Below are 23,860 nucleotides of genomic sequence, written 5' to 3' on the forward strand. Positions count from 1 at the left end.
AAACATGTATATTTTAATTGTCCATATATAAAATTGATTTAAGTCATTCATCTCTATATATCTTTTTATACCTTTATTTTAAATTTAATTAATTAATTTATTTTTATGCAGTGCTGAGGATCGAACACAGGGCCTCACACGTGGTAGGCAAGTGTTCTACCGCTGAGCCATCTATATATCTTTGAGAGAAAAAAATAATATGTATGTATTTATTTGATAATATTGTTTAATTAACAGTATGATTCATTTTGTGAACAATTTTGTTCATGTGCAATAAAAGCCTACCACATTTGGCCATCATTTCTTAGCTACCTATAAAGAGATGTTTATATACATATATTTATATATATGTATATATATGTATAAATGTGCGCATATATAGATATCACATGATCATTTCTACATAGATTTTTATTTAGGTAGTACACTACAGTTTCTAATTATTTGTCAAAGCAATGCATCTGTGAGGTGGGATTGTGGCTCAGTGGTAGAATGTTTGCCTAGCCCTCACAAGGCACTGGGTTCAATCCCTAACATCACATAAAAAATCTAAATAAATAAAGGCATTGTGTCCATCTACAACTAAAAAACTTTTTAAAAAAATGCACCTGTCATTATTGACCTTTTTATTTTTTCAAATTTCCTTTTTTCCCTTAAGTTAAAAAGAATAATTGGGTTGGGGATGTGTCATAGGCTGCTTTCCTAGCAATGGGAGGCCTTGGGTTTGATCCCCAGCCCTACAGAAAGAAGCTACATCTCCAGCCCTTTTTTGTAATTTATTTAGAGACAGGGTCTCACTGAGTTGCTTAGGGCCTTGCTAAGTTGCTGATGCTGGCTTTGAACTCATAATCCTGCCTCAGCCTCCCAAGCTGCTGGGATGTGCCACTTCATTTGGCTTATTATGGATTCTTCTAAAGGTAAATGTTTTTATAAAGTATGACTTGACCTCATTCTGAAAGCTTGAAAATTAGTATTTTTATTCACATTGACTGTTTACTATTTCCTTTCTTTCTTTTTTTTTGCATTTCTTTTTAAAATTTTTTTAAATTTATATATGACAGTGGAATGCATTAAAATTCTTATTACACATATAGAGCAATTTTTCATATCTCTGGTTGTATATAAAGTAAATTCACAACAATTCAGGTCTTCACACATGTTCAATGTTTACTATTTCTAATTGTCATTATAAACTAGAATTATTTTAAAAATATTTTGTTTAATTTTTGAGGATTTTAGTTTTTTTTCTTTACATAATTGCATGAATTTTATCTTATATTTTCTGGTGCTGGGGATTAAACTCAGAGTCTAATACATTCTAGAGTACCACTGAGCTATATCCCCAGCCCTGCCACATGAATTTTAGAGTGAATACTACTAGAAAGGGTAACTAACTAGATGTGTGTTTGGAGATAATTATTTAACCTTAATTCTACATGAGATTGATCATTAGAGTTTAGCTTATGAGCACAGGCCAGGTGGAGTCAAGCAGCTTGGGTTCAAATCCTCTCCAAGAATTAGGAGTGTGACCTATTTTCTTACTAGAATATTTGTGATCATAATAACTCTATTTCAGAAGGTTAAAAGCTGTTATGTTTTGCTTTCACCCTAATATACCAATTAGAATTACACTGTAGAAAAAAAGGTCTATGACATTTTAGATATCTTAATTTTTTTTTTTAGAGAGAGAGAGAGAGGAGAGAGAGAGAATTTTTTAATATTTATTTTTTAGTTCTCGGCGGACACAACATCTTTGTTGGTATGTGGTGCTGAGGATCGAACCCGGGCTGCACGCATGCCAGACGAGCGCGCTACAGAATGAGCCACATTCCCAGCCCAGATATCTTAAAATTATAAAACTGAGTATCACCAATGGTTTCCAAGTCTCTTGTCAGAATGCTTCACACTGCCTTTTCTTATGATTTCATGCGGTAACTACATGTGTGTTTGACTCTATTCACTGTTCAGTGCCTTACTGACTTGGCTCTGGAGTTGTTAACTTTCTTTCTTGCAAGCCAATCAAGGTTGTGGAGGTGCAGAGTAATTCAACAGCCAAAATGAAAGAAATTCTGGAAATCCCTTATTTATCTGAAAAGTAAGGTGATCATATATATGTCCTGGTTTGTCTGGGACAGTCCTGTAAATATTTTTTCTTTCTCTTTCTTTCTTTCTGTAGTGGGGACTGAACCCAGGCTAACTGAACTCTACCATTGAGTTACATCTTCAACCTCTTTTATTTTGAGACAGGATCTTGCTAAATTGCTGAGGATGGCTTCAAACTTGAGACCCTCCTATCTCAGCCTCCAGCTGGGATTACAGGTGTGTGTCACCATGCCTGGCTTCCTAAATTTTATATATTTATCTATCTATCTATTTCTTTATTTACTTACTTACAGTATTGGGGATTAAACCCAGGGCCTCAAGAATGCTAGGCAAACACTCTGCCATTAAGCTGTCTCCTCGGCCTTCCCTGGCCCATTTTAAAACATTTTGAGACAGGCATTAAATTGCCCAGACTAACCTTGAATTTGTGATCTTGAATTTGTGAGTAGCTGGGATTATAGGTGTGTGCCACTGAGCTGGGCTCATTACAAATATTAATAGTACTCTCTTTTGCCTTTAAAGTGTCTTGGTTTGAATAATAATACTTTATGTGACTATGTGCAACTCCCCTCCAAGGGTCATTTACACAATGAACTTTTTTACCAAAAGCCCGTTTTATTCCAGGAAATGTTCTAAGTGCCAGGAATACATTTATAGAACAAGACAAACAGGTCCCTAATTTCACAGAGCTTCCATTTTATTGAAAGTCCAGGGTCATGGAGATTTAGCTCCATTCACATCAGCTCTGGGCCCTGCAATCCTGGAACCTGGCTCACTCACTTGCACTTCCCTGTGTAAGGGAGAGAAGGGGAAGAGTTCATTCCTACTTGTAAGAAAGGGCAGCATGCCCACCTGTGCTTGTGTGGAGTGTGTCTACCCCTCAATCAAGCACCAGCTTTCTAACCCAAAACCCTCAAAGGGAGGGAAAATACTAAATCCTGGTTCTACCCTAGTACATACCTGGCTTAGCTCAGAGCTCACAGGGACTGAGAGATCCATCACAGGGTCATCTGAGGAGTCCAGAGAGGAACGCACCCGCAGAAAGGCCAGGCCAAAGGACTGATGACGTGTGAACGGTTGGGAACAAGTCAGGCGAAGTCGATCCCATGATTCTCCTGAGGCTGGAGCCAGGAAATCATCTCAAGGAAAAAAAAGAAACAAATTGAGGGGGAAAATGAATTAATGGAGGGAAAAAATAAAAGAAAGTTTATCCCAAGGAAAGAGAAGACAGGTTATACAGAGCAAATTTCAACAGGATGAAGAATGAAGACAACCAGTAAATATTCCCCTCAGGTTTAGGTGCTCAGGGAATGGTAATACCAAGTAGTCCTGTCAGGGCTCTTTCAGACCCAGTTCCTTGCCTTCTGACCATCACTCCCCCTTTATGATTCCACACCATTTCCAGCCTGGGTACATCCTTATTCTACAACTCTCTAGGGACCTCATCAATATCTCAATCAACCAAGAGGCATCTGTGTTGCTAGGGTATGGGGAATCAGCTTGCTCATGGATTAGCTGAGATATCAACCTTTCCTTAACCACAAGACCTCAACCTCTCTCACGATGCTATAAGTCCTGCACATTCACTCACTCATAGTATCAAACACTGATGTTACAAATTCTTTAATTTCTAACACAACTCTAATTTCTAACCCTATCCAGTCAGGATTTCATCCTCTCTACCTCACATGCCCCTCCAGTATCATTCTTCCTTTACGACATTACAAACACCTTCAATTTAAACACAGACAAATCTTTACTAGGCTCTAAATCCCTAGAAGACAGGAATCAAATCCTATGTTTCTTTTGCAGTGCCCACTGAGCATATCTATATAAACAGAATTCAGGAAACACTATATGCTACATAAAATATAACCATTATGTAGCCTTCTGCTACTTACATCTATACTTATATACATTTATACAAACAAAAAACATAGTAATTAACATGTGTTTTGTTTCAGACTCCACAAGTCATGGGAAATATCAATCAATCAGTAGCTAATAAACATCCCCAGCTATCAGGCATCCTCGTCATGAAGAATTCACATACAAGCATGTCATTCACTAATTAATCAACTTCTTAGGAAGTAGCCTAAGATAACTAAGCCCTTGAACAGGCTCCCTCCCACAATCTATACTCCAAAGCACTTACATCCTCTCTAGTACTGCATCCTTCTTACTTGGGAACATACCCCCCTTCTGCTGTTGCCCCCTTTACCATTTTTAAACATGCGGACCCCTGAGCGGTTCTTCCCCTGCTTTGAATCGGTGAGGGACATTAGTGTGGTTGCAGGGAGCAGGGTGATGAAAGGTCTGTCTAGGGACCAGGAAGAACGGCCCACATCAATTTGCAGGAAAGCACAGCCACAGTTACCTGGGGACAAAAGGATGAGAAAAGGATAAGTGCGATAGAAATAATTATACACAAGGGAACTGGACGGGAAGAGGACATTCCTCACTCTAAAACTAGCAGGTAGTCAGAAAGGTCTGGCAACATGTAGAGTCACACAAGGAACCAATAATTTAATAACACAAAGGTTCTATATCAGGCTACATGACAACATGGAATTACACTAAATGACCATGGGAAGATCCGGCAGAGACTTGCTGCTTCCCTGTCCTGGGCCCTGAAAGCAGTGCCAAATTCTGTTTCTCTTATATCCTTGCTAGGGAGCCCAACATCTTTCTGTCCTAACAAAGTTGGCACCAGATGACTTTGTCAATTCTCTATTTCAAAGAATTCTACAGTCAACCTTTTCCTATGCACAGTTCACCTTACCAGTAATCCTCAGACACTAATATTTAGAGGTGTATACAAATTCTATTTGTTGGCATTTATAATTAGGCCAATGTCCTAAGGCTTTACCCAGATCACACAGATCAAAGCCGAAGATTGCATAGTTCAAGGAACTCCATTCACATTGTATTCCATATGAATGGAGACCATGGAGTTTTCCAACACCAAATCTACCCCAAGGGCAAAGGCCATATTTCTCCTTCATACCTGTGCTGGAATGAAATAAGACCTCTGAGTAGTGGGGTTAGAGGGGAATATCACTCCAGTGTCTTACCTCAGAGGCCCCAGGGAACTCACTCACCTACATCAATATAGCTAATGGGCACTGCCCTCTCCAGCTGTAGTTCCACTTTCAGTTGCCCACTCTTGTCCTGAGGGCAGCTGAGCCAAGGCCTCCCCTGACTATCCGGGTTCAGCAAGTTCTCCACAGGATACTTGGGATCCTAAGTCAGAGAGAGAAGGAGAGAATCAAGAACTTTACTAAGTCTATGGGGAAAAATATGCCCATGAATAAGGCATCCCTATGATCCCTAGTCTTTTAAGACACCCTAATATTATAGAAAATCACCAGATGGGAATCCACAGTAACACAGGAACCATGTACCAAGATATTTAGATACCATCTACCTCTATCTATTTACCAGACTCCCTCATTTAATCCTACATGTTTATTATTATTACTTCTTAGTTAGTAAATCAATAAACTGAAGTTTAGGGAAGCTCGGAAACTTACCCAAGGCCTCATGCCAGATAACCAACCAAAGCAGGTTTCTAAAACCAGAGCTTTTAACCATTACTCTCTACTAATGTCTTTGATTTACCAGCTATTTCAGACATTTTCTTATCTTTATAACAATCCTAAAAGGGCAAAGATTTTTTTTTTAAAGAAAGAGAGAGTGAGACAGAGAGAGAATTTTTTAATATTCACTTTTTAGTTTTTGGCGGACACAACATCTTTGTTTTTATGTGGTGCCGAGGATCGAACCCTGGCCGCAAACAAGTGCGCTACCGCTTGAGCCACATCCCCAGCCCCAAAGATTTTTATTCTAAGTTTACAATGGATGCTTGTATATAAAGTGATTATTCCAAGACAATAATAGTGATATATTTACATAGAAAGAAATTCTGAGTTTTAACTCAAAGTCAGAAACTTTTTGGTTGAGAGGCCTTAAACAAACTACTTCCTCTTTGGATCAAAAATTTTTCATCTCTAAGGAGAGTGGGGAAGCTAGACACATTTTTTTATAATTTTTTTAAGAGAGAGAGAGAGAGAGAGAGAGAGAGAGAGGGAGAGAGAGAGAGAGATTTTTTTTTAATATTTATTTTTCAGTTTTCGGTGGACACAACATCTTTATTTTATTTTTATGTGGTGCTGAGGATCGAACCCAGTGTCCCGCGCATGCCAGGCGAGCGCGTTACCACTTGAGCTACATCCCCAGCCCTAGACACGTGGTTTCTAACCATGTTATTCCAGCAATAAAATCCACCCCGTCCTTTTTTTTTTGGTGGTGCTGGGGATTGAACCCAGGGCCTTGTGCATGCAAGGCAAACACTCTACCAACTGAACTATATCCCCTGCCCCAAATCCCTTTTTTTAACTGAAATCTTATACTGAAGCATGTTATGTGTGTGTTAATATTTTTTTCAACAAATAGAAGCAGAGCTCTGGTTAAAGCACAGGTTGGGGCGATACCTAGAGACATACTTGTCCTCCCTCCTTTCAATTTTTAGAAGTTGGCCCCCACAGAGCAAGGTTGGAAACCACAATATTGGAAGATGGATAATTACTTAATTTCATTTATTATTACTTCATTTCATTAAATAATTACTTCATTTCATCATTTATGTAGTTGTACTGGGGATTGAACCCAGGGGTGCTTTGCCACTGAGCTATATCCCTAGCCCCTTGTATTTTTCAGTTTGAAACAGGGTCTCACAAAATTGCTGAGGCTGGCCTCGAACTTTCAATTCTTTTGCTTCAGCCTGCTGAACGGCTGGGATTACAAGCTTGTGCCACCATGTCCAGCTTCTGGCATTTTTTTTTTAAAATACAAATGAATCAGTCTTATCTAAAATTTTATTTCAGTCTGTTAGTACTATTTGTTTAAATTGCTCACACAAAATACATTCCATCTAAAAAGGAAATATAAAGTTCTTCTGGCAGTCCAAAAATAATTGATAGGGCCTATCCAAAGGTCTTCCACTATAGTTTAAAGAAAATCTAAAAGTAGTTTAAAACAAACTGGATGTTTTATTCTCTGGGCCATAAGAGATTTTCAAAATCACTTTGATTTTTTTGAATCCCATCAATTGTCAATCATAGCAGGAAAACCCTTGAGCTGATTTCTGATAATAAAGTTATCAGAGAAAAGAAAAAAAAATATATTTTTGGTACTCGGGATTGAACCTAGAGACACTTACCCACGTCCCCAGCCCTTTTTACCTTTTTATTTTGAGGCAGAGTCTTGCTAAGTTGCTCAAGGCCTCACCAAGTTGCTGAGGCTGTCTTTGAACTCCCGATGCTCCTGCCTCAGCTTCCCAAGCCATTGGGATTACAGGTATGTGCCACTGCAACTGGCTCAGTAAATATAATGAATTATAAATGATTACTGGCACCATGAAGACTTGGGTAGGGAAGATGCCTTGCAAGTTAGCTTAAGTGTCACCTGTGCAGGAGTAACTGTGTGTCCCTAGAATAGCCTTGTGCTATGGACTTCTACACTTCTGGGCTCACAGTGGTACTCAGGACCAAGAGCCAAAAGCACAATGTGCAAACTCTATGAAGGCTTTATAATAAGAGACTAATTCAGGAGGCACAGTCTAAATACTAAAAATGATAATACGATCTTGAGTACCTTCAGTTTTATTAAGTTATTTTACATGTGTTATGGTTAGCTTCTAGCTTTTATAAGACTTCGAGTCTATGAAGAAAACTGTTCAGGATGACTATGAAGATAAGCAGGATAAGTGTAATTATTGTTTTATTTTACTTAGAAGTTAATATAGTAGTTCCTAAAGACCCTCTAAGGATATTTCTGAAATGTGTAGGGATGTTTTTGACTATCATAATAACTAATAAGCAATACTGTTATTGGGGCACAGGGTTAGGGATGCTAAATATCCCACCATGCAAATAATATTACTGTAAAATGTAGACTTATCCCCTGAAATGCCACAGCACCTCTAGAGAAAGACCAGAGTTAACACGAGAGGAGGAATAAATGGGTAGAGCAATGATAATAGAGGAAAATGTGGGAAATGCTAGGGCTCAGGGTCTGGGATTTAGCTCTAAATGGGAATTATAGAACATTTAGGGATGAGGCTGAGATCACACTTGACAGTGGTCATGATATCACAGGTCAGGTATGATGTTGAGTGTTCTGGTCTGCTCTCAATGACAAGACTGACCAAATGGTTGTTCTGGGGACCCTGGTGCAGATTCTGGGCCTAGGATCTACCCAGCACCCTTAAGCTATTAGTGGAATCCTGAGGTACCTCCTTTATGGAACTTCCAAGTCCTGGAACATTTCTATCAGTTTCTTGCACTGCTCTGGGAACAACCTGAAGGCAAGAACTATTTCTTCCCTTAGATTCTGGATTCCCAGAGAAGGCATCATGTCCTTTCTATTAGACTGGGAGTTTCCTGAAAGTAGAGCCAAATCTCCTACTTTATTCATTCCTTTTAGTCATCAAGGAAAACAAACAAACAAATAAACATGCCTATTGATTGATATACCTGAGAGGAAAATGACACCACATGACTGATCTTCACAGGAGCCATGGCAGGCCTATCAGCTGTCCAAGTACAGGGCAAAAATGCTTTATCTCAAGAATTCTTCTGTTACCACTTTGGCACTATTTATGTTTTTGTTTTAGCAGCTTCCAGAAGAACAAGAATCTTCACATTACTCCTGAAGAAAAAAACAAAAAGAAAAATAAACTATTATCAACTTGGGAGGCTGAGGATTTCAAGTTTGAGGTCAGCCTCAGTCACTTAGCAAGAAGATGTCTCAATTTAAAAAAGGGCTGGGGATGTATTTTCAGTAGTACAGTGCCTCTAGCTTCTATTCCCAATACTGACAACCAACCTACCAAACAAAAAAGCCCATAAGAAAAAGACAAAAAAAAAAAATATGGCTGTTTCTCTAATTATATGAGTTTTTGAGGCCATCAGTCCATTTATTTCTTCTTCTTCTTCTTTTTTTTTTTTTTGTGTGTGTGTGTTCCTAGGGATCAAACCCATGGCCTTGATCAAACCCAGTGCTATACCACTGAGCTATATTTCTAGCCCTCAGCCCGTTTCTGATGATTACTACTTTGGGCCTAGTGGGGGTGATGGGCAGGGAGCAGATCTGAACCATCTAATGAGATTTCAAAAAAGTGTGAAATAACTGGAGTGCAACATCAAGGCAAGAGAGCAGCAAGTAAAAAACATATTAATGTTAATGTTGGATTTATATGTAGATGAGTTCCTAAGAGTACCAATTGCCCCTTAAATTGTTTATCATTTTTTTTTTTTGAACAGTACTGTGGATTGAACTCAGGAGTACTTTAACTACTGAGTTATACCCCCAGTCCCCTTTCCCTTTTTGCTGGCCTCCAGCTTGTGATCGTCCTGCCTCAGCCTCTGGGATTGTAGGTGTGCTGCTTTACCTCTCTGGGCTTTTTGCTGAGGCTGAAATTGTAATCCTCTTGCTTCAGCCTCCTGAGTTGCTGGGATTACAGGCATGCAACATGGTGCATGGCTCGCTAAACTTTTTTTTTTTTTTTTTTAAAGAGAGAGTGAGAGACAGAGGGGGACAGAGAGAGAGAGAGAATTTTAACATTTATTTATTTATTTATTTCTTAGTTCTTGGCGGACACAACATCTTTGTTGGTATGTGGTGCTGCTGAGGATCGAACCCGGGCCGCACGCATGCTAGGCGAGCGCGCTACCGCTTGAGCCACATCCCCAGCCCTCGCTAAACTTTTTATAGGAAAATTTTAAGTATATGGAAAAGCACACATATTAGTATAACAAACTGATGCATCCATCACCAAGCTTCAACAATTCCTTGGTGAGAGATGTTTTAAAGTTATCTGAATGTATTTCAGTGAGTTCTCTCTTTAAATATTTATGCTGGCTCATTTTATTCATGTTTTCTCGCTGATCCCGGATATACTCCTGGCCATAAAGATCCTTTTTTGTATTTCCAACCAAAATTTTTTTTCTACCTCCAAGACTCTGCTCATGCCATTACCTCTGCTTGAATTGCTTGTTCTGATATAGAAAGTTAGGGATACAGAAGGAACACCAAGTCTCTAAAGGAAAAATATTCCTATTAATATATAGAACAAATAATTCATAGACTGTCTAATGAGCAGGATAAAGGAGACTAAAGGACAGAAAATGGTCAAAATGTAAGAATGCACTAAATAGTCCACAAATTACTTTCAACTTTCCAGTTCCCTATCAGTTTTTTGGAACATAGCAAAACAGGAACAAAACCTCAACAGAAAGAGATCATTAATCTTGTCAGGGAAAGGAGCTAACATTTGATTGAACCATAACCCAGTGATCACCAGAGATGTTCATGTAATCGAAACCTACATTCCAAACCCACAGGGAAACATGATAATTCTGAATCCCAGAGGGAAGTTCAATCCTTTTGCATACAATGTTCCACCTAGTTATGTACCCTAACAAAAATCCAACCTTCAGCCCTGGCAATGTGGCTCACTCTTGAGATTGCCTGCAGCAGGGAGTAGACCTTTGCCTTTTGCCTTATAACAAAGCTCTTCCTCTCTTTACTAAATCTCTGTACTAAAATTCTTATTTGTGATGGAGCCAAGGACCTGGAAGTTCTAATTAGAGGGCTCCTTCAGACCTCCTCAGACTCCTCATTATGACAGTTCCCTTTCCAACTTGTCAAATTGAATGCATTCTAGTGATCAAACTTCACTTTACCTCTGCTTCATCAGTTCTAAGTGATAGCTCCATCCTATCAATTCTCACTTAGCACTTAATAGAGTGCCTCACACAACAATCATATATGTCCTATGTTCCTTGACAAATTGTAAAGTCTTGCAGAACAGGTTTCATGTCTGACTTGTTGCTGTATACCCAATGTAAGAGGCAGAAAAATTGAGCTCCAAAGGGCTTGAAGTCATGCAGTGGGGTAGTCTGCAGCAACAGGAGTAACAAAACTCTTAGTGACTACCTCGTAATTATCAAGCATTCCTAACAGGTCAATGTGTTGTTAAGGCTTCAAAGACAGAAGAATGAAGGATGAGTCCTGAGTCACCTCTTTAGTTCTCCAGGTGTTTTTTGTTTTTTATTTGGTACCAGGTATAAAACTCATGGGCACTGAGCCACTGAGCCACATCCCCAGCCCTATTTTGTATTTTATTTAGAGACAGGGTCTCACTGAGTTGCTCAGCATTCTGATTTTTGCTGAGGCTGGCTTTAAACTCATAATCCTCCAGTCTCAGCCTCCTGAGCTGCTGGGATTACAGGTGTGCACCATTGGCTCCAGGTGTGTTTGTTTGTTTGTATCAGGAATTGAACCCAAGGTGCTTAACCAGTAAGCCACATCCCAGCCCTTTTTATTTTTTATTTAGACAGAGTCTAAGTTCCTCAGAGCCTCACAAAATTGCTGAGGCTGGCTTTGAACTTTCCATTCTCTTGTCTCAGCTTCCTGAGTTTCTGGGATTACAGGTATGTGCCATCACACCTAGCAAGTTCACCAGATTTATGAAACTGATTAGTCCTGGAATGGGAACTCACTGGATATTCAAATTTTTACTATTCTCTGTGAGATACTGAAAACATCAGAATTAGATATAGTCTGTTTTGGATAAACTCACAGTACAGGTTGTGCATCCTTAAACTTAAAATCTAAAATATGCCAAAATATGTCACTTTTTTTAGCACCACCATGATGTCACAGTGGAAATTCTACATCTGACCTACTGTGATAGATTTCAATGAAAATTACTGTATAAAATTACTAAAATTACTGTATAAAAATTACTGTATAAAATCACTTCAGGTATAAGGTATATACAAAACATACATGAATTTCAGTTTAAAAATGGGGGTTATCCTCATCAAATATATGCAAATATTCAAAATCTGAAAAATCAAAAAATCAAAAACACTTCTGGGCCCAGCATTTCCTATAAGGGACGCTTTACCTGTAATATATTTGTGATAGAAAAACATCATTTTTTTTCATTACCATCAAACAGATATCTGATTTAACAAGCCCCCAAGCCACTGAGCCACATCCCCAGCCCTATTTTGTATTTTATTTAGAGACAGGGGTCTCACTGAGTTGCTCAGCACCCTGCTTTTTGCTGAGGCTGGCTTTGAACTCGTAATCCTCCTGTCTCAGCCTCCTGAGCTGCTGGGATTACAGGTGTGTGTCACTGGTTCATCCTAGTTCTATTTACTCAATAGATCCAGGCTGGACGCTGAAAGGGCGTGTGAGCTGGGGTTACAGGTCTGCAAGCTAATGAATTCAGACATACTAAGAACAAGGTGTTGAAAATCAGTGGCTTGGGAACCCTGAAGTTGTTGATTTTGGATACTTGATTTTGTTAATATTTGGGGAGATTCTAGTAGGTATCAGGCATTGTATTAGGTGTTGGAAATACAGTGGTGAATGACACATACAATCTTTTGTAAGAAGATAATCAAATTGCCCAAGAGATTAAGTTCTTACAGACTTCCTTGCCCTTACAAATGCTGTTGTAACTGTTTACCCTATACTCCTTCTTGCTTCTTGAGGATATGGATTTTTGTCATGTTCATCATCTCCTACATCTCAGAGATGGTCTAAACACAGTAGGCACTAATAAATATTCACTGAAAGAAGAGGATATTATATAACTCCAATTAGAATTTCAACAGATATTTCTGGCAACCTGAAAACTCAACAATCAATTAAAGGTTACAAATTGCTAAGATGATTCCAAAAAGAAAGATGAAAGAGGTAGGGTATCAAATTTTTTGAAAAAATCATAAAGTTATAGTAATTAGAACATATTGTCTATAGAAATAGGCAAATAGACTCTAGAAACACTGGTATAGATGAGAACTCATAACCACCATCTGTAAGGTAGAGCAGGATTGTAATTCTTTTAGAAAAAGATGAGGTAATATATATAGTAAAAGTATTCAGAAAATTGGTTGACAATGTAAAGAAAAATGAAAATAGATCCCTATCTTGCAATTATTTAAAAAAATTATACCCCAGCAGGGTACGGTGCTCCACGCCTGTATTCACAGCAATTTGGGAAGCTGAGGCAGGAGAAATGCATGTTCAAGTCTAGCTTCAGCAACCTAGCAAGACCCTGTCTCAAAATAAAAAACAAAAAGGGCTACGGATGTGGCTCAGTGGTAAAATACCCCTTGGTTAAATCCCCAGTACCATAAAAAAGAAATATATATATGATGTGTGTGTGTGTGTGTGTGTGTGTGTGTCTATCTCTCTCTCTCTCTCTATACACGCGCACACACACACACACACCAGTGGATCAAAGATGGAAACATGAATAATAATACTTTAAGACGACATAAACTAGGTTAAAATATAGATGGCTAAGAAAAAGGTTATTTACAACTCATGTAAATTTGGCTAGTATTCCAAGTATATTTTTTTAAAACCTACAAATCAGTAAGAATAAGCAAACCAATAGAAAACTAGGTAGAAGATGCAATTCACATAAGGTGAAATCTGAATGAACAAAGGCCCATATAGAAAAACTCATAGCCTGGTAATAAGGAAATTGCAAATATCATTTCTTTCCTCTAAGACTGGCAAAAAACTTAAAAGTCTGATAATAGCCAGGCACAGCGGCTCATGTCTATAATCCTAGTGGCCAAGGAGGCTGAGAAATGAGGATCACAAGTTCTAGGCCAGCCTCAGCAACGTCGCAAAGCTCTAGGCAACTTAGTGAGACTTTGTCTTAAAATAAAAATATAAAAAAGGGATTGGGATGTAGCTCAATGGCAAAAGTGCCTCTGAGTTTAACCCCCAATAACCCCAGCCAATCTTACAACATAAAGGAATGGCAATAATGTGGGGAAATGATTCCCCTCATAAACATTTTCAGCACATATTAATTCTAAGGAGCCACATTGCAAGAATAGTCATGTGGCTAGTATTAACTTATTTGAACAGCAGCTCTGGAGACTCACATGTGCATAAAGACACATTGTTTCTGATAGCAAAAAAAAAAAAAAAAAGGAATGGACAAAGGAAATATTATATATCATAAAAAAGAGCACAGTACAATGGTTAGGAATGAATTGGATGTAAATATACATATATATAGGCTTTAAAAATAATAGTGAAAGAATTAAGTTGGGGGGTGATACACAGAAAACAGCATTTGTGTTCATTAAAAAAACAAAATCAGGATCTGGGATGTAGCACCATGGTAGAGCACTTGCCTAGCATGTGCAAGGTCCTGGGTACCATACCAGGTACCACAAAAGAAAAAAAAAATGCAACACTATGTATCATTTAAGGATACACATATAATTTTTTAAAATGGGCTGAATAAAATACACAGCTAATTTATAATAAAATCTGTTTTTATTGCAGATGAGAGGGTAATGTATCTGAGAATAAAAGATACAGATTAAATTCAATTTTTTTCTATATTAACCTTTTAAAAAACCAGGAAGCAAATATATCATATCAATAGTCAATCTGGTGTGATAATACATTGTTTGTAATATTCTATTAATAATTTCCATATATAAAAGTTTCACAGGCTGGGGATGTGGCTCAAGCGGTAGCGCGCTAGCCTGGCATGCGTGTGGCCGGGGTTCGATCCTCAGCACCACATACAAAGATGTTGTGTCCGCTAAAAATTAAAAAAAAGAAAAGTTTCACATAATAAAAATTATTGTTTCAAGTAATTGAGATGTCTGTAGGTAGTAAATATTAACCTGTAAGTTCCTGTTGGCCCCCAAATAAAGTCGGCTGGCATTCTAGGTTTTCTGAACTCACAGGTCATCCTGGAGTTGACCTATCATCAATAGATCCAGACTGGACGCTGAGGGGGCGTGTGAGCTGGGTTACAGGTCTGCAAGCTAACGAATTCAGACATACGAAAAGTAGGGTGCTGAAAAATCAGTTAAGAAGGTATAAGTGGAGGTGGGGTGTACAGAAAGCGGGTAAAGGTAAGAGCTGGGGAAGCAGAATGTGGGGCAGGAAAGAGTATTAAGATGTGTGAAATAGCAATGACAGCCTCTGCTGCCCTGAATCTGAAGAATCCCGAACACGCTGCTTTGTCCACTTCTTTGATGCCACCCCCACCTTCGGCTACTACGCTCCCGGTCAATAAACCCCAACGCTCCTCACCTGAGACCATGAACCTCAAGAAGTTATACCGCGCCTCTGGTCGTGGATCACAAACATTCTCCCGCCAATTTGGTCCGCTGGCCTCCGCCTTCTGATCCCGGTAACACACTCGGCCCGTTGAAGCTCAGGAACGCGTTCTGGAACCTAAAGAAGCCGCTGTTCCTGTAAAACGATTCCCATCGAGGCAAGGCAGCTGATGCTACAGCCAGAAAAATACACTTGCATGTGTTTTTAATGTATATTTTTCACTTTAATTCTCGCGTCGAGAGAGCGCAATTTAAACTTCCGGGTTAGAATCGGTGTAGTATGGGAAATGTAGTCCTGAGTCTCCACGCTGCGCTCCTGGAGCCCACGTCAGGGAGTGTCGCGAAAGTTGTTGGTTTAGGGGCTCTTCTCTTTGACTCTCCAAAGGGAATAACTGGAGAAACAATTGCACTAAAAATAATGTCGGCGAAATTTCTCACTTTCCAAGAACGATTTCCTGAGGAAGCTTCGAAGTGTGCGGGACTCCTCCTTTCTAAATCTAAAAGAAGTAGCAAAATGTCTGGGTCCCTGACAGGTCTGCCCCCAAATCTTGGTGCTCCGCCCCCCGTGCTAGAGTCCCCGCCGCTGATTGGCTAAGAGCACATGAGCGGCGGAAGCAGCTGGCTTGCGCGGGGAGGAGGGAGGGGGTGAACCTGAAGATGGCGGCAGTAGTGGAGCTGGAGGTTGGAGGAGGTGCTGCGGCTGAAAGGGAACTAGATGAGGTAAGAGGAGTTGAGAGACAAGGAAAGAAGAGACAGCCTGAAAGCGGAGGAAGGGGCAGTGAGGCATTAGAGAAAGGAGGTCCTAGGAGAAACGGGAAGGGTCTTGAGAGGGAAGAAGGAGCTGACTGGGGGGGCGGGATTAAGGAAATCTGAGGTTCTCTTGACTCGGGCGCCCTGAGGTGGTCGTGGGGGTAGAAGACATGCAGTAGCTTCAGAAATGTAAATGAAGGACAGAGAGAAAGCCTGGACGGATGGAGGTGTTAAGATTTTGAGATTATTAGTTGGGGGGTCCTAGGGTAGAACTAAAGGTCTGAGAGGTAGCTTTAGAGTTGAAGGGGCGTGGACTTCTGCAATGGAAGGCCGGGCTTTCTCTGTGGGAGAAGACTCTAAGCTTGGCGTGGGGGTTGGGCATGCCTATGAGGGAAAAAGTACTAATCTCAAGTATGGTAGCTTTGATTTAATATTAGGTAGGAACTATTTCAGTTTCATCCTTACATTCTATGTACATAAAGTTTTGTTCAACGAATGGATAATTGAATGATTGTATGAATGGATGAATGAATGATTCATCCATTCACTTAAATATCACCTTTGTTCCGGGTCCTGGGCAAGGTACTAGGGACACAAGGGTCCCATCTCATGTAGAGCCCATAGTGTAGTGGCAGGAGACAGACAAGAAGATTAAGCATTGCATCAGAAATATAATGGTGGTCTTGAGAAAAGGACACCAATTCATTTTGAGCTAGGGAAAGCCTCCTAGAATTTGTTGAATCATAAAGGTTTATGATTTTTGTTAAATAAGTTATTTGAAGGTGAACTTGAGAGTGCATGTCTCCTTTCCTATCTAATAAGCATTTAACAACTGATGTATTCAGTTATCAGTGGACCTTGAATCACCGCAGGAAGGAGTCACTGAGTTTGAAAGGAATGAAAAGATAGGCTGAGAAGCAGAGAGAAGGTGAGGAAGGAAAGGGGAAAAAATCCTGAGGCTTAAGAGACAGTGATAGCTAGAGTTGCTTGTGGTCTTGTGTTTGACAGCATGTAGATAAAGACAGCACAGAATAATAGGAAGAGGATCAGTTGTCAGAGATGGAACCAGTGGGATCTCTAAGGGGTCAGAATCTTAGAGGCCCTGTCTGTTTTTGGTGGAGGAGAGTAGGGAACGTTTGGTGATGAAGCTCAGAAAAAGGAAGTGGACTTAGGAAGCAAAGACTATTGCTTGATGGTGGGTTAACTTAGTTTAAATGATTGGGATCATTAAAGTGGGGGAGGAGACTGAGAAACTGACTGGTGGTTGGTCCCAGCACTGTCTGTTGAAGCATTGTCTGTTGTCTCCTTCTTCCTAAACATTAGAAACTAGAGATGTTTGGATACCTTTAGATTGGTAAAGTGGGGTGGTTGTGGAAATGACCTCCAAGGCTCCTCCTACTTTAAGAGTCTATGATTATAGTTGGCTGTCGTTCTGTGAGATATATTTGAAAACACCTTGAGGAGAGTAAATGCTGTATTGAAGTTATTGCTTATTGTTTGTTAGTCATGGGCTCTCCTTTTAGAGGTTGCATGTATCTCTTTCAAAGAGACATTTAGTTGCATATATAAGGGTTCATTGAGATGCAGAGCAGAAGTTTTGGAAGAGGAAAAAGAACTTAAGGTTTTCATGTAAGACTTTTTTTTTTAACTTTTGATTCTAGTTTTTCTTTATTGTTTAAGGACTTTAGAGCTACTAGTAGTATAATATATTTTCCAGAATGTTAGGCTACAGGATTTTTTTTTTTTTTTGTACCAGGGATTGATTGGTACTCAGGGGCATTCATCCACTAAAGCACATCCCCAGCCCTATTTTATATTTTATTTAGAGACAGGATCTCACTGAGTTACTTAGCACCTTGCTGTTGCTGAGGCTGGCTTTGAACTTGCAGTCCTCCTGCCTCAGCTTCCCGAGCCACGGGGATTACAGGCGTGCACCACTGTGCCTGGCTAGAGGTCATCTTTATATGAAACCACTTGTATTCATCCCAGAAACCTTGTTACATATTTTATTTTCTGAGAAAGAATATAATCTATTATCTGGAAATTCTATGTGAACTGAATTTCTATCTATTCTTTTGTGTGTTTAAGATAAAGTAACTCTGAGAAGCAGAAACAGTCATCCCCTTCAAGCACCAGAAAGAACAGAGGTCTGGTCTGGCAGACCTTAGCTTGTGTGTTTCTTCTAATGTCTCCCCAGCTGTTTCTGCTCAGCCATCACTAGTGAAATAGAAGGTGAAATTCATCATTTAATATGTAATTATAGGAATCTATGTGTGTTATGCATCAAGAATTCAAAGATGAGGGGCTGTGGCTGTGGCTCAGTGGTAGAGCCCAGCATGTGCAAGGCACTGGGTTCGATCCTCAGCACCACATAAAAATAAATAAATAAAATAAAGGTATTGTGGCCCACTACAGCTAAACAAAAGAAAAAAAAAAAGGAATTCAAAGATGAGACAGGATTTTTGCCAATTTACAATCCAGTGAGGAGACATGCAAATAGTCCATTACAATACCACTAGATAATTGCTATCATGAAAGTATGTAACAAGTGCAGCCCAGTACAAGAGACAAAAGCTAGAGTCTGCTAGGGACAGTCAGTGAAGTCTTTATTATAGAGATGGGTTTGAGCTGAAAAATTAAAGGTTGGGCTTACCAAAAAAAAGATGAGATTTGCATGTGACATCAAAGTTGCTCTCTGTTGCACCTTCTGCTTGGTTAGATTCTGTTGTTGAGCCCAGATTATATAAGAGTAATGGGTAGCCTGACTAAAATGGAGCTAGTGTACTTTTCTTATACTTTGGAAAGAATGAACATGGTGTGGTTTATTCTTCAGGTTATTGTATCTGGGTTTTCCAATAGCAGATGTTGTCAGCATGATACATGGTCTGGAATAGAAGTTCATTCATATTCCTTTCTTTTTGTCTGGTTTCATGATTTTTCTCCAGATTTTGAGAAGTAATTTAGGCTTTTTAAAATGACTTCTCCTGCTTTGTGGAGGTGAATAGAAAAGAAGGTTTAGGAAAGAGCTACCAGTAGAAAAGGTTATTATTTATTGAGCCCTAACTATAAATCAGCACTTGTTTAAAGCCCTTTACCTTTGTAGCAGTCCTGTGTGTTAGATGTATTAACTCCATATTTTAAATGAGCCAGAGACTAGAGAAATAAAGAAGTTTCCCAGGATTCCACAGTTTGTGAGTGAGGAAGTATAGATTCTGGCCAGGTTTCTCTATGCTATAATGAGTTTAGCGTGCTATACTGAGCTCCATGATTCTATTTCTCATGCCACTATTTGTGTTCTAGGGGTTATGTGATTTCAAATTGTACAGTTTTAGCTGGGCATAGTGGTACATCCCTACAATCCCAGCTATTTTGGAGGCTGAGGCAGGAGGATTGTGAGTTCAAAGCCAGCCTCAGCAACTTAGCGAGGCCTTGTTCCAAATTAAGAAATTTAAACAAGCCTGGGGATGTGGCTCAATAGTTAAGAGCCTTTCTTTTCAATCCCCAGTACACGAATAAAATGTATAGCCTTCATTATCTCATGTAAAAATCGATACACTATATTGATAAGTAGTTGTGATTTAGAATAGCATTTTGAATTTCACATTTTTGAGGTAAGATTTTTTAGTATTCCGTATTTATGATTGAGGAACTGAGCTTCCAAGGATTTGAGAGATGCTGAGAGTCTGCAGCTATAAGTAGTGTTACTAAGATTCAAATCCACATTTCCAGCCAGGCATGGTGATGAACGCCTGTAATCCCAGCAGTTTAGGAGGCTGAGGCAGGAGGATCATGAGTTCAAAGCCAGCCTCAGCAATTTAGTGAGGCCCTAAGCAACTCAGTGAGACACTGTCTCTATCTAAATAAAATACAAAAAAAAAAAAAAAAGATGGGTCGGGGTTGTGGCTCAGTGGTAGGGTGCTTGCCCAGCATGTGTGAGGCACTGAATTCAATCCCCTGGATAACATATAAATAAACAAATAAAATAAAGGTATTGTGTCCATCTATAACTAAAAAAATATTTAAAAAAAAAAAGAAAGAAAAGAAAAGGGCTGGGGATGTGGCTCAGTGGTTAGGTGCCCCTGGGTTCAACCCCTAGTACCAATAAGTAAGTAATAAATAAATAAACAAATAAGTAAATCCACATTTCTGGATTCCAAAGTGTTTATTTCCCATCAGTTTAAAGACTCAAATTGCAGGCTTATCTTACCAAAGTAAACTGCCCCTTATATTCAAAAGTCCTGTTTCCAGCTAGTCCTGGTGGTGCTTTCCAGTATTCCTAGTTACTCAGGAGGCTGAGGCAGGAGGATCACAAATTTAAGGCCAGCCTAGGCAGTTTAATGAGACCCTGTCTCAAAATAAAAAGGGCTGGGAATGTAGGTTGGTGATAGTGTGCCATTGGGTTCAGTTCCTAGTACAGGGAAGTGGGGAGTCTCATTTCTAAAACATGAAACAATTTTTTTTTCCCTGAGGAGATCAAAATAGGGGTTAACCAAAAGAATGTTATTCTCTCTAAATAAGTCCTTTATTTGCATTATTTGCTGATAATTTGATTCTCCTGAACCATTGATCATGAGGAATGATTAGCCAAGTGGTAGTTAGGGAGATGAGAGATGGGTTTAGCCATCTCTGGTCAGGCATTAAACAGGCTGTGATGATTGGTACTCAGTTCCCTCTCACAACTGTAAACCTTGGTGTCCTTGAGAATATTAGTTGGAGTGCCAGCTAGGAAACCCAGAAGCCAAACTACTCCTAGACCAGTGATTTTTCTCCTCAGTGGAATAGCTGACCAACCTCTGAGAGGAATTAGAGTCATCCTTTTGGCACTGGGAGTTGTTTAAGACTTAAAGGTAGAATAGCATGTCTGTACCCAATCATGGCCAGCCAACTCTCTGGCTAGTACCTCTGAATTCTTGATGTATTCATTTTTCAGTGCCTGCTCATCTTCCAAAATGATGCTATATCATGCAGATTAGCGCATGCTGGAGATCAAAGCAGGTGTCCCAAGTGCAACTAACTAAGGTATTACTGCTGCAGGTGAATAATTGATTTCTTCAGGGTCCTGTTTTACATTTGTTAGAAGAGGAGATCTGAGTCAAGCATGGGGTGTGAAGTTGTATGCTGTAATCCCAGCTACTCAGGATCACAAGTTCAAGACCAGCCTTTGCAACTTAATAAAATAAAAATAGGACTGAGATCTACCTTTGTGGTAGAGTGCTTGCCTGGCATGTACAAGGCCCTGGATTTTCTACCTAGTACCATTAAAAAAAAAAAAAAAAAAAAAAAAGATTGGACTATGTTGATGGCTTTTAAACTTTTATTTAATCATTAATCTTTTTACTTAAAAGCTCACTTTGAAGACTTTTGGTCCTTGAAGGGACTCAACAGAAGCCCCAGGGTGTTTAAAGCCACAATTTAAAAATGAAGGAGCTGTCTTTTTTGGCCCACTGTTCCTTTAGCTCCCTCTGTTTTTCTAGCCCAGCTCTACTAAACATTATTGTAACTGTCTTCCCCACTAGGCTGTAAGCTTCATGAGAGAACAAAATCCTAGTCTTTCTTGTTTAAAATTTTATTCTCTTCATTCAACATTATTCCCAGTATACAGTAGGTACCCAATACGTATTTAATAATAATAACAATTATTATTTTTTGTGGTACTGAGATTTGAATCCAAGGATGTGCTAGCACTGAGCCCTAGTCCTTTTTAAAATTTTTATTTTGCAATAGGGTGTTGCTAAGTTGCCACAGCTGGCCTTGAACTTGTGATCCTCCTCAGGCCACCCTGACCCCAGTAACTAAGATTCCAGGAGTCCACCACTATTCCCAGTGGTGTGTGCTTTCTTTTATATTTTGGTACTGGGGATTGAACCCATGGGTGCTTAACCTCTAAGCTGCATCCCCACCCCTTTTAATTTTGAGATAGGGTCTTACTAAGTTTGCTTAGGGCCTCACTAAGTTTTTGAAAATGGCCCTAAGCAAACTTAGTAAGACCCTATCTCAAAATAAAACCTTGTGATCCTCCTGCTTCAGCCTGCTGAGCTTCAGGGATTATGAGCATTCACTACTACACCTGGCTTTATCTATTTATTTATTAATTTTGAGACAGTGTCTTCCTAAATTTTTGAGGGTCTTACCACATTGCTGAGTCTGTCCTTGAACTTGCCAACCTCCTGCCTTAGCCTTCTGGTGTGGGCCACCACATGCCCAGCTCTGTGTACTATATTTCTGGTTGCTGCCAGGTCTTTATTGGTGCTGACCTGTCTGTGTAGAATATATTTCCTTTTCAAATCCTATGTGTCCTTTAGGATTCTAACCTAAGTCTCACTTGACTTTTAGGATTTTTCCAATCTACACCTTTAGCTTTTTACTCTGCCTTTTATGGTTTTCTCTGTGAAGGTTTAAACTTTTATTTATCAATCTAGTCATCAGACTTCTGAAGCACCTTCTGTGTGCCAGGCACTGTGCTATGCCTGATAATACCAAGATGGATAAAGTATGATAACTGTCATTAAAGGGTTTATAGACTAGTATAGGTAGAGAAAGACTGATAGGTAAATGAAAAAATATGTCATAGGTGCTGCAATAGTGGAGTAGGTCCAGTGGGTAAATCAAGGAGAAATGGCAGTCAGTATCACATTTCTTCTTCCTAGGGTGTTTTTTGTTTTGTTTTGTTTTTGTGCTGCTGGGCATTGAACCAGTTAAAACACAGCAGACAGGCTGTGGAAGTTCCCATTCCTTGCTTCTTCAAAGCAATAATCAATGTTTTGTTTTTTTGTTTTGTTGCTTTATTTTCCTCCTGTGGGTCTCTCCCTGAAGACATTTGATAAGTGTTCCTGGTTTCCAGGTATTTTCTTCTCTGGGGATTTTTGGTCCAAGCCAAGATCTTATTGAGGGATAATTGCATGTTTGAGGTTTTTTTTTTTTTTAAATATATATATATTTTTAGTTGTAGTTGGACACAATACCATCTACATATTTATTTATCTATCTGTTTATTTATTATTATTTTTTAATGTGGTGCTGAGGATCAACCTCAGCTCCTCGCCCATGCTAGGTGAGCACGAGCACTCTACCATTGAGCCACAACCCTAGCCTTGCATGTGTGAGTTTAATCTTGAGAATCTGTTTGTTTATCTTTGGAATTTTTATTTTTAAAATTTTTAGTTGTAGATGGACACATAACTTTATTTTTATTTATTTTTTATGTGGTGCTGTAGATAGAACCCAGGGTCTCATACATGCGAGGCAAGTGCCCTGAGCCATAACCCCAGCCTTGAAATTTTTTTTAGGGATATAAAATGAGTGGTAGCATAGTGAAGAAGGAGGAAAAAAAACCCACTAGAGTAGTCAGTAGTAATCCAGATTTTAGAGTACGAGTATATATTTGTTTTATCCCCGAGATAGCCAACTAATAGTAGATGATTAGAAGACAATGTTGAGAAGGCTTTTGAGGCCAGGGTGTAGCAGAAAAGAGTGCTGAGGGAGAACACTGAAGGCAAAATAATACAGAATACTTACTCTGTGTAAAGTCCCGCACCAAGTGTTTTATATGCATTATCTAATTTAATATCACAACCTTACAAGATAGGTACTAGTATTATTACCCCCGCTCTATAGATGTAGACACTGAGAATTTAAATGACTTGTTTAACATCATACACATAGGTAAGTTCCAGCTCTTGTACTCTTAATCAACTTGGGAAGTATGAATAGTGTTTACTTCTTATCCTATTTTACATTAGACATCCCCACTGTGTAAGTGTGTGATTTCATTTCCTGAGGTGGTTTGACTGAGGTGGTGCTATTTGTCTCTTCTACCAGACTCA

At 39.2% G+C, this 23,860-nt stretch overlaps 2 protein-coding genes and 1 non-coding gene across 5 annotated transcripts in view; 1 reads left to right on the forward strand and 2 right to left on the reverse strand.

Annotated features, from left to right (window-relative positions):
* Xndc1n (XRCC1 N-terminal domain containing 1, N-terminal like) overlaps positions 1 to 15,814 on the reverse strand; it is a 25,961-nt gene extending 10,147 nt beyond the window's left edge. Inside the window, exons 1-5 of one of the 2 annotated variants that reach the window (XM_013357722.4) lie at positions 15,262 to 15,814; positions 8,640 to 8,814; positions 5,205 to 5,346; positions 4,325 to 4,480; positions 3,064 to 3,242 (exon numbers count right to left, since the gene is read on the reverse strand). In XM_013357722.4, the coding sequence (XP_013213176.1) occupies positions 3,064 to 3,242; positions 4,325 to 4,480; positions 5,205 to 5,346; positions 8,640 to 8,684 (522 nt within the window). In that variant the 5' untranslated portion in view covers positions 8,685 to 8,814; positions 15,262 to 15,814. The remainder of the gene's footprint in view (positions 1 to 3,063; positions 3,243 to 4,324; positions 4,481 to 5,204; positions 5,347 to 8,639; positions 8,815 to 15,261) is intronic. The other variant, XM_078046606.1, reaches the window with a different exon arrangement.
* On the reverse strand, positions 6,407 to 6,479 carry Trnaa-ugc (transfer RNA alanine (anticodon UGC)). The gene has a single exon. It is a non-coding gene; the product is annotated as a tRNA-Ala (tRNA).
* A 77-nt stretch (positions 15,815 to 15,891) lies between the features above and the next one.
* Rnf121 (ring finger protein 121) overlaps positions 15,892 to 23,860 on the forward strand; it is a 61,305-nt gene continuing 53,336 nt past the window's right edge. The window contains exon 1 of one of the 2 annotated variants that reach the window (XM_005323143.5): positions 15,892 to 16,007. In XM_005323143.5, coding sequence (XP_005323200.1) covers positions 15,945 to 16,007 — 63 coding nt within the window. In that variant the 5' untranslated portion in view covers positions 15,892 to 15,944. The remainder of the gene's footprint in view (positions 16,008 to 23,860) is intronic. The other variant, XM_021725046.3, reaches the window with a different exon arrangement.

The sequence above is a fragment of the Ictidomys tridecemlineatus genome, chromosome 4 (assembly GCF_052094955.1).
Source record: "Ictidomys tridecemlineatus isolate mIctTri1 chromosome 4, mIctTri1.hap1, whole genome shotgun sequence".
Classification (NCBI taxonomy): Eukaryota; Metazoa; Chordata; class Mammalia; order Rodentia; family Sciuridae; genus Ictidomys; species Ictidomys tridecemlineatus.